Raw genomic sequence first — 14,860 nt, 5'->3', positions numbered from 1 at the left:
GGCGGTTTATCTTTGTGGAAGACAGGACATTCTCCTGTAATGCCACATGTAACCTGTGAAACCTTGCACCTTGGGTAAGGATGTGCAGATGAAATTTTCACACTAATACCTGCATGGAGCCAGGAAACTGGGCTGCAGGGAATTCTGTAGGGAGCAGGTGGGATGGGTTACATGTGCTTCCCTACCCACAGGTGGTGGAAACTTGACCTATATCAGAAAAAAAATCTAGTGTTCTGAGTATCCCCTCCCATTCCCCGATCTGGCAGCAGTGTGGAGTCACCGCTCAGCAGAACACAAAGCCTACTCTTCCTCCACCTCTCTGCAAACACATTTGTCTGTGCACTTCTCATTGTAAATTTGTTCTGGGAGCAGAGGACATTTACACATAGAACATCTACCATTTCAGGAGCAGCAAAGAGCTGTTGGGTACATAATTGATTTCAGGAGCAGCAAGACCGCTGGACATAGAGGCTCTCGCTTGCTTGTGATCACACCACTGGCTATGCCAGGAGTAAAAAAAGAGATTTCCTGACATGCTCTGCTGCGATCTTACCATGAAACAATTCTTCCTCCTGAAATGTTTGGTTTTAGCCCCCGGTGGTAGTTATAAAAGCATGTTAAATACCAGACTTCTCAGCTTGAGACCATCTGTTTCCCTTGCAATCATGTACCACCCCCACACACGGGTTCCTTGTCGCCAGTGTTGCAGTTTCAGCAGAAGACAAAAGAAAGGTATTTTCCTATTTGATAGTTTAGGCAGAAAATGGACCTGGGAAACATGTTTAGGTGGAGAGGGTGTGATTATGCTAGAAATAGAGAGGTTTTTCCCCACAAGTGGAAGGCAGCAGGCTTTCAGGGAGTCCAGTCATTCAGATCTGTGCTGGCTCTGTGCCTGTGTAAAATCTTGTCCCACTTGACTGGGGCATAGCTTGCTTCATAAATCAGCAGTGTTACATGGTGAGCAAGCTGTCTTCACAAGTGCTCTCCCAGCATACCTAGAAATGCTTTTGCCAAATTTGTTATGGGTGAAATGACAGCTGTTAGGTTTAAAGGGAGTTTACACACTTCCTCTACATTAAGTAATTTGAAACACAAATTCTGCATATGTAGAAAGCAGGTTACTATTAGGAGGTTTCAGATAAATCTTTCTTTTAAGACCTAAATAGTATGTGGAATCGGTAATGCTACCAGAAGAACATAAAATTGTAATGGATCATTTTTTTTAGTCTTTGCTTATCCCAGAAGAAGTAGCAGCATTTCTTTTGCTGCTGAAGTCAGGAGCATCATGGAATTAATTCAGCTTGCATATGCTAATGATATATGGGAGATTTCATCACGTTTCACTGCACCATGGTGGTGATACTCTTTGTGCTTATTTGTGTGTATTTGCAATTGTTTCAAAAATTTATTTAAAAAAATACTTTAGCTCTGCTCTTCTGGGGTCTTTTTGTGTATACTATCTAGTTAGCTATTTAAATCAAAGGGGGTAGTACTGAGCTGTGATTTCTCTACCTTTTACTGGTTCTGTCAGTGTCTGAGAACTACAGCAGTGTTATTAAAAGGAAGAGCTTACTAGGACATTAATCAGCCATGTTTTTTTAAGGAGCTTGGTTGAGGCAAGAAACTGTAAAAGTTAGCTGGAAACTGATGTGAAAGATCATCTGCTGGAAACTTCGTAGCTTTGTGTTGTACACAACTAGGCTGTAATGAAAATACATATAGGAAAGACAAGCCTACAGTCATTTGTGGAAAATATATATAGAATTTAAGTGTTAAAAAACCTGATTTTCTCATTTTTCTGTGTTTTATAAATTCTTTTTAAAATTGCGAACTTTTGCCCCCAACTTTTTGTTTAATATTGAACAAAATTGTTTATTATCATTAATTAAAATACAGTCTACTTAAACTGTTCAGCATATTGCTGTCCTTTACAGAACACACAAAACAAATAGTGAGCACATAAAAATGTCTAATTAAATCACTCTCCATGTCCACTTACACTTCTGAATTCATAGATTTGCTTAAAATGCTGTGCTAGGTAGGGGAGAGTTCTGTTGATAAGCTACATGAACCGAGGCAGTCAGATTGACAGGTAGTTTTTGTTTCAACTCTTAGAAACTCAAAGTTGAGGTTTGATTTGAGGGTTAATGACTCAGTCTTGCTACTGAAAAGGGAAGCAGCTGTACTGGAAACCCAGAATACCTTTTAAGAAATCTTTTGCAATGGATTTGTTCTTTGATTGATACCTAACTAGGCTTGATTGTCATTAGAATAGAATAATATCTTACTAAAATCAAGAGCGGTTTTGTTGGGTTTTTTTTTTCATAAGGAGGAAGAGGAAAATTTTAATTCACATATAAGCCTAAAAAGCTTATTTAAAGTCATTAGAGAACAATAGTTCTTTAGTTTGCTCCTGTGGAGGCCTCCCCCTATTATGCATTTCTCTTCCTTGACACAGTTAAGAGAAAAAGTATTTAAAAGCTATTTTGGAAGCTTGGTTCCCTATTCTTTTCCTGTCTTTCATAACCTGCTTATTTCTTATACTTGATAACCAATCAATTAATTGATTTGGAGACAAGAATCCGTCTGGTGATCTACTGCTTTATTTCCCTCTTGCTCTAAGGCCCAAGCTGCAGTCTGTAAGAATTTTTGCTTTGACTCTAGAGGCCAAGATTAAATTCCTTTTTTAAAGTCAAGCCAGAGTAAGCATCTCCCTTCTATGTTTTCTATAAAATTTTGATTATTTTGATTTTTCTAATGAGAATGTGTATGCTTTCTCATTTTTCTCAGAACTTTTCTCTCATCTCTTCACTTTTGTGAGGTCTCCTCTGTGCATTATTCATTCAACCCCTTTTCTGTGCAATTCTACCATTTTCCCCCCATGGATTTCTTTTCATGTCACTGCCCCTGTTCTGTTTTCATTTCCTCCAAAGCAAAACATGAATCCCTCTTATCTGAGTTCTTTCAAATCTGATGAAACAAACTCACCTGTTTTTGCTTAGAAGTTTTATTTTGTGTGTTTCCATTCCTGGCGTATCTTTCACAGATTTTATTCGTGTGGCCTTGTGTGTATGGACAAGGGTTGAGCATGCAGAAATTGGTAAAGAATTTAATTGCATATAATGAACTAATTTTAGCAGCCTTTCGAACTGCTTTTGGATTTGTAAATCTGTGAAATCTTCAAGGGATGGCATTAACTATTGCAAGTCCACGACAAAAACTTCAGTTGACCTATTTAATGCAGAATTTTTCCTCTGGCTCTTGAATTTGAGGAAGACTAGGGGTTTGCTTCTACTTCATGAATGTCAGCCGTATGTCAGTAAAAGACAGGTTTAGTAGTGAAAAAAATGTTTAGATGCTATTTTATTTATTGGGCAGTAAGGCAGGCTTTTGCAGCACTGGTTGTGTCATCTGTAAGCATTACATAATCATGACTTGTGAGTGTACTTTTTTCAGGTTAAAAGTTTAAAGTGTTTAGGTTTTCTTAACCTATACAGTAGTAACTATGCTTCTAAAATAAAGAGCTTTGGCAAATTGCTTTTTTTGGAAGTGGTAAGAAATTAAATCAGAAGACAAAGGAAAACGTACATAGCTCACTCTGGATTAATGATTTTGGATAGGAACCAAAATTATCTAACGCTTGAAAATGCTAAGAAATCTATTAAGAAGCCATACATCAGACTTTGCAATAGGAACTGCATTTAACTCCAGCTAATCACTCTATGAGATTAGTACTTATATTAACACACTGTGAATCATTGTAGAACTTACCCAGCTTACAGCTGAAGCATGGTTCTACTTTTTGACATTTATTTATAAATCACAATTTTTGCAGTCAAAATTAAGTGTCTGTCTGTATTTGGTATAAACATAAGGTTCAGGGTGAGCAAAGTGGGAAATGGCATACTCTGAATCATTTCACTTGTGTTTTACAGGCAGGTTTTGGCTACTTCGAGGTTTTTCAAATTAATTCCAGTCCCCTTTCACCATTTTGGAAAGCTGAATTTTTATCATTGTACAAAGTCTTCCAGCTGGACTTCTCCATTTTTGTTTCATGTTTTGTTTTCTTTCAATGGAAACCTCAATTCTCTGATTAATGAGTTAACCTTCAATTTGTTAACTGAAAACGTTTCTCCACCAATTTTCATGAGTTAGCAGCAAAGAAGATTGTATGAAGCCAACAATAATTGCATAACTTTCTCACTTCAGATTCTAAATAAGAATGAAAGATGTTTTAATTTATGAAGATGAAGATAGATCTGCTCTGATTAGAAAAAAACATGACTAAGCAAAGCCTGTGGTCTTGGTGATCCCCCTTGTCGCAGACTATTTGTCTAGGAGACTGCTTGGGCTTTTCCCCCCCGGTGGAGGGAAAAAGCCCCAAGCCCACAGTCATGCATCTGAACCCCACTGTGGAGAAGCCAGGCCAGGAGCACACCACTGAAGACTGCATTATTATATTTTGAATCTCTGGATAATATAAGCTGAGTATCATTTTTGTGTCTCAAGTGAGCAAGCTTTTCTCATTTCTCACAGTGTGATACCAACTTTTCCCAGTTTTATATCCAGGTAAATTGTTGGAAATAAGTCAGTGACATTTTACCAGTGGAGGATTTTGTTTGGTTTTACAGACCTTGGTCCTAAAAAAAGAATATAAATAAATGCCTGTTAGTATCCCTGCTAACTACTGTGTGGGTTAGGTTGGGGTGGAAGGAGATGGCACTTGTGTAATACAAGAGCAGGATTGGAAGTACACTATTGCTTCTCATTCATCCTGTGTGCATAGCTGCCATTCTGGGTTTTATATCCTCTGTTTTATTTCATTTTCTTGTAAAGCAAAATCCTAAGTATGTTACCCCAGCAGGTTAAATTTCAATTTACTTTAGCAGTGTTTCTTATTTTTTCTTTTTTCATCTTTCTTCTTAAATCCCTCTGGGGATAAAGAGGCCACTATTAGGAAGATTGTTTCTTGAACTAGTTTCACTAGTGCTTTTTCACTGAAGCTGAAATATATATCTCAGGTTCAGCTTTCATAAGGTGATTAAGCTTCCACAGTTCAGTTGAAAACCAGCGCAGTCCAATTTACTTTGTTACTTCAAATGACTGCCTTAAGCATGGAAACATTTGTGGTTTTCCTCGATCCAGGTGGTATTTGTTCTCCAAATCTGACCTCTTTCACCCCACATGCTTTTGTAGCTACTTTTTGTTAGCTGGGCCCTTATATAGGTACCAGATAAGAAGACATTATCTCTTTATGGTAGTTAAATTAAACAGATTTTGCCTGCCATAATATTGACTGTGTGTTACATATGTATTGAAGGGGTTAATGGAGTGGTTGCAGGATGGAGGTGTTTATGTTGGAATGCTTTGAGAATCGATTCCAGCTAATGGAAAAAAATGCTTTAAAAGTGAGCTGGTTCCGTTCCCACAGTGAACAACAGAGAGTAGAAACAACATTTAATAAACCTTTCAGAAGTAAATCCTGCCATTTTTCCCTCCACCATCACCTGTGGAAGAAATGCCCACTTTCTTCTCAATGAGCAGGATTTCTTCCTGCAGTGTATTTGCCTTACTCTATTAGGTAACAAGAGAAAGTCTTTGGACAAAAACATACTAGAAAAAATACATTTTGCTCGTGTGTCATCTAAGGCCTAAGTTTTATTGACTTTGCAAATTTTTGCTTAAATGGCAGGTTGACCAAATACAGCCAGCCTTAAGATTCCTTCTCAGCTGCCCCTAACTATCTGGTTTCCAGTAATTTGTAGACATTTGATTATATGCCTCTTGTTTTACAAATGTGGATGCTGCAAATTAAGATCCTTGTTGCACTTGGATTACAGGGGAATGTTGCCTCTTCTGTTCTACCTGTGTGCCATCTTTATTTTAAATTTATTTCAGGGCTTTTAGAATATTTGGCAAATGTAACCCTTTACTTATGAAACTAAAACATTATTGCATTTTTTGTTGTTCGAAGGGTTTTTTTTACTCTAGAGTTCTCATGCAAAGTGGAGGGGCTTACAGTAGTATTTTTGCTTTGCTAATTAAGGTGATTATATACAGATTTAAATTAAGTAAGAGTTTTGTTCTCTTGATAAACCCTACTGAAAAATCCAAGGTTTATTTTCCATTGAGAATTGGCATGATTTTAAATGCAAGGCATATTTGTTGTGAACCATGAACAGTCTTTATGAGACCTAAAGAAGATTTGTGAAAACAGCCTGTAATAAAAATCACACATGCTTCATAAAACACTACTTGATAGATATCACTTGCACCATTAAGAACTAAACGACAAAGGATGTAATTTCAGTTCTGGCATACAATATTAATCGAAAGGCTTTAAAGCATCTTGCTGATGGGAACTATGACAACATGACATTGAAGAATAACAAATTGGAGACATCTATCTTAATCAGATTTTCAAAGTAAATGTCATAAAATAGAAAGTTATGTTATCTATCTTCATAGGGTCACATATCATATAGGGTACAGCTTTTCAGCTTGTTTATTCTAAAAATACCAGGGTCAAAAAAATGTGCCTTTCAAGTAAGTTTAAAGCTCAGTTAATATTCTTTACAAAGTTTTTGGGAATAGATTAGTAACTGGTGCTTCCTATCCTATTTCTGCAGCAAGGTTATAAAACATTAGGGAGAGCTGAATTATGAAACAGCTGAGAATGCAGAGGTATTATCAGTATGAACATGTCGAGGGAAAATATTATGCTCAGTAGATGTGAAATAGAAAGATGAAGTTACAAGTGTACCTTTAACTGGAAGTATTATGCTTCTGTAGATAACACAGCTGAAAGACATTGATCAAAGTATTTTTTCTTCAGTTCCTAAAGTTTGCAGTAATTTTGAATTACTTGTTTCTTTGTCTTCCTGTGTGTATTTAACTGGTAAAGAACAGTATCCTTATAGTGTGTGGGAAATTATCAACATGTACTTTGTGGTTTATACAGCCATGTTGCATGTTAGGGACTCCTACTGCCCTCCAGGGAGTTCCAGCTATTTCTCACCACTCATCATCTGGTCTTAGACAGACACCACATGAGAACCATGGGATCATTTTGAGTTTCTCCACAGTCAAATAAGTCTTTCTTCTCTTTCAGGACAGAAGTCTTTATCTCTCTATAAAAAGTAAAGTCGTGTTGCAATCTAAAGAAAAATGGCAACGTTACGGTTTTCTTTATTATTTCTCCAAAATTCAGAATCATGAGCAAGGCAATGCAATCTTTCAGAGCTTATTCTGCATTAAATTCACTGATAGTTTCTCAGTCCCAGATACCTTGACAGGTTTTCAGACCCTACAGGCATTGTACTGATGAGACAAACACTGGCCCACTTTGATCAAGCTACTTGTTTGACTTTTGCCCCCTTTATATTATAATAGTATACACACACACACAAGGTGCATATCTAGATCAAAGTGTCCTTGTCACTTCTCCTTATGCTTGTCACCATGTATGAAGCACAGAGGAAGTCAGCAGCAGTGGCTGCAGGTTAATTCTGTTTCCATATCTATGTCCATTAGGTATAAACCAAGCAGAAAAGGATGGGCAAGCTGACAGCGAATCAGAGTGAAAGGACTCCTCTGATGGTAGGCAGTCTGTCACCACAGTCCCTAGATTGAGTGTGTGGCTTGGATCCTTAAAGCATTTGGCAGAGCAGAGCAAATTTGGATATGAATAAGACTAAGCAAATACTTGTGATTAACCACAAAATAAGCACATACAGCAACTTGTTTTAAATTACCCCTATGGCTTGTAGTAAATTATCAAAAAGGGAGCTTTGAGCCTCACACACCCTGGCAGGAAAAACTGAACAGAAGCAGTGGTTCATTCAAAAGGCAGATCTGCCTAATTGCAAATGAACACTTAAATACTCAATTTTTTTTCTGAACACATAACCTTCTTTATGTTTTCATTAATTAAATGTGTCTTCTCATGGAAGGTGCTCCCAGACCAGAGACTTGTGGAATGATTGGTTTTACTTGCCCTCAGGATCCCTGAAGCCGTGGCCATAGCGGTGCAGGTGGCCTGTCTTACCCCTCTGTAAGCAGGAACTTAAAAAAGAGTTCCTTTGGGAGCTCTGGGAATAATTAAGCCAAAATACCCACTCTTTTCAATTTGCAGGGACTTCTGAGGTAAATCCCACTACTGCTTACAGTACTTTTGGAGATATGACCATATGTCAATTTGGTAAAATTTCAAGTCCATTGAAGGGTTTTATTGAGGAAATCAAACCAGGTCCTATAGAAATTATTTTTACTGCTAGCAATCAAGACCTAGCAGATCAGGGACCAGTGACCTGCATACAAAAGGTTGTATTCTTTTTTAAGTTTTCTAAACATTTCATGCGTTTTCTAAAACATTCAGTCTACTTCCGATTTTTACATCTAGTATGTGTCATGGATATTGCCTTTACCATGGCAGAGGCTTTTCTAAAGAGAGAAGAGAAAAGGAGCAGCCTGACCAGAAACAGTTACGACTCTCATAGATATAGCTATTGAATAACATTTTGTTCACATTTGAAATGTTTATATCATAATGGAAGACTTTGCTTTTGTGTTTGTCATGGGAACTCTAAGTTCACATTAGTTATACACTGTTTAAAAGCCTAATCCTTATCAAATGGAAATCACTTCTCTTTTTCTTAGATGACTAGCTAGCTGACAGGTCTCAATGATCTATCTGTTATAGAAAGACACAAAATATGAAACAATTGACTTTTTTTCATGGGTACTTGGTCTGCTTTTCTGCCACTGAATTAGGCCCTTTCCCCCACATGGCTGTAGGTATCATAAATGTCTCTCCTTCCTATGTTGTTCAAATTCTGTAACAATTAAATGATAAAATTAATTAAATGTAGAATACTTTTTGAAAAATAAAAGACGAAAAGGTTTTGTGAAGGGCTACAGAACTGCATATAATTTTCCTCTGCAATTGAAATGGCTGCTTTTCTTCACTGTGATTCCCCAGGGTAAATAACAATTTAAATATGTTTTGAAAAAAAATAATGTAACTGTAGTAAGACAGCCTTCTACCCAATTTCTTTTGACTTTTCTGAGTTCTGTGCATATGTTCACACACATAATTATCTGATGTTGACTTACTCAACAAATGCCTTAAAAGTGTGGGGTTTGTTTGTTGCACCTGAAGAACTTTGACAGATTGGTTGCTGGGCCAGTTTACGTTTGCTTCTTGCTGCAGAAATCTTCTCTTTAAGATGAATGGGATCACTCTACAGTCATTAAGGTCTAAACCAAACAGGAACGTTATAATTAAAACTTTACATCTTTAGATGTAAGCCTACCTGTACCTATCCATATCTGCTTAATTTTAGTGTAAATTAGGCATTCCCATTTAGATTAAATCAATTAAGATAGCTTTTAAAATCCAATTTAAAGCAAAGCAACTGTACCTCTCTGGAATAGTTTTTAAGCATTTCAACCCAATTGTACTTTATCAGATTCGAATGCTTTTTCTTCTAATAAGTGGTTTGTTGTGAGGGAGCTGGCCAAGTCCCAGGGCTGCTGTCTTCTCAATAAGCAAGGGAAGATGTATTTCCCTCTAGGACTCCAGTGGTTGATAGGGAGGACAGAGAAGTTACTGGGTCTTGACACTTGATATTGCAGCACATGGAGGGCTGTTATTACAGGGAGTAGTGTCCAGTACTGCAGAGTTTATGAAGTATATATTGTGTCATCCCACTCTCCTTATAAACTTGTTAAGTAGGAAAAGCAAGAAAACTGAAACTATTCTGGCAGTAATGCTGATTTCTCAGGAGAGCAGTGTGAATCACTTAACATACATGCCTCAGTTTCCCTGCATGTGCAATGAGAATATTTTCAGTGTCACAGGGATGTTGAGAGGTTCTTACTCCATAAGACTGATAGCTTTATGTGAAAGCCTCAGGAATACTGAAAGCTGTTCTTTCACTCTTCACTCTGTAAAAGAGTAAAAAAGGAAATCTGGCTCCAGCTTAAGAATGGCATTCAAAACATGACTATTGTGATGATTATTCCTCACAAATCAGTGGTGCACCATTAGGGTTTTGTTAGAAATTGTGCAGCAATGAGAAGAACTGTGTATTGGAGAAATCTGGCAGGTTGGAGAAAAGATCCAAAAAGCAGTCCTTAGTGATCTCTCATTCAGAATGACAGTGTAGGACTGAGTAAATTTAGAGGAGTATAGATTTTAGCTCTCTTGATTTATGGAAAATCTAACCTTGTTAAATGCAACTCTACCTGTAGCTTTTGCACAATTAGAAAAGAAATAAATCATTCCAGATTTTTCAGGCATTTTTGATTTTGAGGAAGCTGTAGATTCCTTGCCAAGTGAAGCCACCCTCAGACACAAGAAAATGTCACTTGTCAACGTTCTGTGAAGAGAAAATGGGATTGGAAGACAAGTGATCTTTGCAAAATCACACTTGGATGGCCTTCAGGCTCCCTTCTAGCCTCTCTTAATTTCTTTTATATGTTCCTCTGCATCTTCAGTGTCAGTAATGTTTGTATGTTATATAGCAGAAGGGCCTTTTGGTTCACAGTAAATTTATAGGGAAATAATCTAAATCCCAAATAGTGGCCTGTGTAGCTGGCCTATGGTCTGAGTAATCCAATTTCATTCTTCCAGTGTAATTTCAGAGTAATTATTAAATCTGTGCATTTATGGAGTGTACAAATTCCCTTTACAGAACCTTCACTATCCATCTTCCTCACAGGGTAGAGTGTGTGGGAAGGTGTGACATCTACCTGAGACAAGGCTGGTGCTCACACCCTCCTCTGTGCAAGAGAACAATGATGATCAGTCCTCTACTTTGTCTTTAGCAGAAAATGCTGCAAGACCTTTAGTACTAAAAATGATAGACTGAAAGACTGATTTTCAGCAGAGACTGTAAATGAGAAGAGAAATTAATGAACAAGAGGGATGTCAGGATAACATTTCAGCTAGTAGGAGCTGCAGTGAAAGAGGGTTTTGCACTAATCATGGCAAAACTGTCTGAAAAGGCGAGGCTGGTAGGAGAGTCAAAAAGGGGAAGAAAAAAGAAAAGTCTGATCCTAAGAACAACTTTAATTAATTTATCTATCCTATTAAAATAAACTAACGTGAATTACTTCATTCCACCTGCCGTTTTTCTGTAATTTTTGTAATTAATTTGTTTAATTAATAATTTATATGGGTATATTTGCATATACTTGTGTCCAAATACTTAAACAGACACGTGCACATATATAATTTTTTATACACATATGCACCTATGTATTACAAAATATAAGGCCACAGTTAATTTTGCACCAGCTGATAAATAGCTTGTTATCTAAATCAGATAAAATTTTAAGTAGATATGGGAAAAATTCTTTGCTCTAGTGTTGGTCTGTTAACTTTCTTTAGCTGGCTTGTTGAAATGTGGCTTAAAGCCCTTGACAGTAATCACATGCAGTGACAGCCTTTGTGTCACTGTTAGTGAAGATAAAGCTTATCAGTTGTATCCTACCTGGACTGGAATTTTTCATTAATGCATTAGGGATTTGGTGTTGAAAACCTCACTAGCAGTATAAATGCTGTTATTCTTTTAATGAGAGATTCAGCATTGATGTTGTTTGCAACAAAAGTCATGTTGACCACACAAAATCACTGGAAAGAAGAATGCTGTTCTCCGAAAGGAAATTATTCCTAAGACTTGGTTTTTTCTGTTTAAGTCTATTTCCTAACACTTTCCTGTTGTCTTATGTTCACAACCTTGGAAATTGCTCACAGTTAATTTGGTAGCAGTCACCTGTAAGTTATTGGAAGCATCTGTTTCAACAGAAATACTTTTCCTGTGTTCTCTGTACCAGAGTTTTATTATTGAGTTTGTAACAATTTGCAATTATAACCAGTTCCAAAAGGGAATTGCTTATGGAAATCAAACAACTAATTAAAAAACTACCTGCAACTTTTGCGCTGTGAGAAAAGTGCATGTCCTGTATCTCCTGCTCTGCTTAACACTTGCATTTATATTATGAAGTACGTTCTGCTGCATTAGTGTAAGAAATAGATTGAAATTTTAATTGCATAATTGTTAAGTGTTACATGTTTAGGAGTTAGTTTTGTGTGCATTGTGTTATAAAATGTTTGTCTTATATTTATTACTTATTTGACAATGATTTTATGGAACAGATTGCTAAAACCCAACATTGATGGAGGTATTTGCAGGTTTTGCTGTTTTGAGATTTTGAGTTTAAGCTTTATGGGTGTTGTGTGCTTTGCTTAAGTCAGAAAATATTTCCTTTAGTTTTGATGGCCTGACTCTCTTATCACCTGTGACTTCCTCCAAGCTGTATTTATATTGCATGGTGTGAAATTGGAAAATCTGTTCTGTGTGTGTTCTAATGGATGTGACGGTCATTAAGTATATGAGTCTTCTGACGTTGTAATCAGATGTGAATCAGTCTGTTAAATATCCATGAAGCAACATCTGCTTCACAGAGTGACCTTCTGCTAAAGAATACTTAGCATCTATTAGCAGATCATAGTGCAGATCTGCCTTATTTGAAATGCACTAAACTAGAGTAGTCTACTGCTGTTTAGCAACTAGCTTGTAATAATTTATTGCAGTTAAATAAAGCTTAAAATCTCCATTAAATAATTATAGGGATTATATGCATTTTGAAAACCTTTGTGTTCTACTGAAATTACCCATTTAATTTCAGGGTTGGTTTGTTAAAAAAAGCTGAAGTCTAAAGGCGCATTAGGGGATCTGTCAGATGCTATTTTCTGTAGGTGTTAATAAAACCAGATTAAAAAAAAAAAACTGAAACAAATTAAAACCAAAAGCAATTTTACCATCTGTTGTGTATTAATTAGAACTTGGTGTATCAAGGGTAAACTTGCTCTTACAGAATGTCACTGAATGTCTGCTAATAGAATAATATGCAAATATATTAGACGATAGGATTATATTGAATTCTCATTCTGCTTTGGTTGTAGCAAATGCCAAGATGTATAACAAACTTTAATTTTCTTTCTTCTTAGAACAACCTCCAAATAACCAAGGCCAGTCGACCCTGCAGCCTTTGCCACCTTCTCACAAGCAACATTCAGCACAGCATCACCCATCCATCACCTCACTTAACAGAAACTCACTGACAAATAGGAGGAATCAGAGTCCGGCCCCGCCGGCTGCTTTGCCCGCCGAGCTGCAAACCACACCTGAGTCAGTCCAGCTGCAGGACAGCTGGGTGCTTGGCAGTAATGCACCACTGGAAAGCAGGTAATTACTTAGGTACTGCTACAGACTGTGCTAAAGAAAACATGTAACTTAATGAAAATTGACCCGCAGCTAATACTTCCCCTCATTCAGCAAGGAAGACTGGAAAGTTTTCAGTCCTGAAAAATATGTTCTCTCTCTAAAATGCTCAGTGACACTCTCCTCCCTCACAGTCCTATTCCAGAGTAATTAGAGTATATTAATTTTTCCAGACAAGCGTTTCCCTTCCTGTTCATAACCTGTCTGACTTTTGCCTGTTTAAAGAAATTTCTTGCCTTGCTTGCCAGAAATGTGTCAAATATGTATTGTCACGCAGATCAAACGTCAAATAACATTCTGTAATCGTTTTTACCTCTTATACTTGGTACCTTTAGGAAGTACTTATGTGAAGCTAGGTATTTTTAAAGATGCTAGGATTTGGTAAGACAAAAGAACTGAGTTTCGGTGTAATGATAAATTTATCATTGATAACTGCCTCTAGGAAAGAAGCAGCTAATATGAAGAGTGACACTAGCTTTTTTAGATGCAGAATAGTCTATAAAAATTTTGATTGGACTTATTGGCACAGAGCTGAATTTACCTACAGTGATTAATTAGTACTCATGTAACACTCAATCAGCACTAATTTTTTATTAAGGAAAGTCATAATATTCCAATTTAGTTATTAAACTGAGCATTTATTACTATATTAAAGTTGACAGTAATTCTTGAAGATGTTTCTGAAATCCCTTCAGTTTATTCTTTGAATCCCTTTAAATTATGTTTTATAGCAAAGTAAACATGATTTTGACCAATTTAAAACATACCTGACTTTAAGATTCTCTTTTAAGTCGTTTTTGTTGCCATAGATGTTTCAGGCAGCTCCTCTGTTAGATGGTTTGGAATGGTATTCCTTCTCTTAGTTTTCTTGGACTCTCCTGTGCTGTTTGAGACATAAGCGCTGTGGAACAGCATGGCACTGAAGAGATTCATCGTCATATTCAGTTTCATGCTTTAAGAAAAAATTTTCTTATAGAACAAATAAGTTTGTAGTGGGGAGAAAGATGTTTGATGTTTTCCTGATAGTAGTTAATCTTAAGTAGATGGGTAGAGTCTTTGATGTTTGCTCCTATTGCCATATATGTTTTTATTGTCTTTATAAATGTGTAGGACTACTTGAATGAGAATGCCACTTCCATTAAACCTTAAGCATTTTTTGCAGTGAAGTCTTTTCATCTTTTAAACATTTCTGATGAAAACCTAAGGGTATTTTGCATGTTCAAATTTTGAACACTTGTGAATGAGGTAAAATTTAAAAATTTCATGTAAAAACTGATAGAGCCCTACTACTTTGGTTTTTCTAATAGTCTTACTTGGTTGGAACTCTGAAGGTGTAGAACCTATCTTATTTGTCATTGATTTTTCCCCTTTTGGTTAAGATTCCCTACTGAGTGTGATTTTCAGGCTCAGTGTCAATTGTATTAACAACTTTGTGATAGGTCTCTTCCTTCACCCTTTTCTTGGACTAAAAAAAGTTTATGTCCTCTTTGGCAATATTTTAGTTTATGCTTATTGTTGGGGCTTTTTTTTCTTCTCTCTTTTTTTTTTAATTTTGACTTAGATGACAG

The 14,860-nt window shown here is 36.6% G+C and overlaps 1 protein-coding gene across 1 annotated transcript in view; it reads left to right on the top strand.

The window, feature by feature from the left end:
* Positions 1–14,860, top strand: part of TENM3 (teneurin transmembrane protein 3) — a 347,191-nt gene that overhangs the window by 201,238 nt on the left and 131,093 nt on the right. The window contains exon 5 of the mRNA XM_084205259.1: positions 13,019–13,256. Coding sequence (XP_084061385.1) covers positions 13,019–13,256 — 238 coding nt within the window. The remainder of the gene's footprint in view (positions 1–13,018; positions 13,257–14,860) is intronic.

The sequence above is a fragment of the Fringilla coelebs genome, assembly GCF_963513975.1.
Source record: "Fringilla coelebs genome assembly, chromosome: 4".
In the NCBI taxonomy this organism is placed as follows: Eukaryota; Metazoa; Chordata; class Aves; order Passeriformes; family Fringillidae; genus Fringilla; species Fringilla coelebs.
The sequence above is the reverse complement of the archived record's forward strand: the minus strand, read 5'-3'. Positions and strand labels throughout refer to the sequence as shown.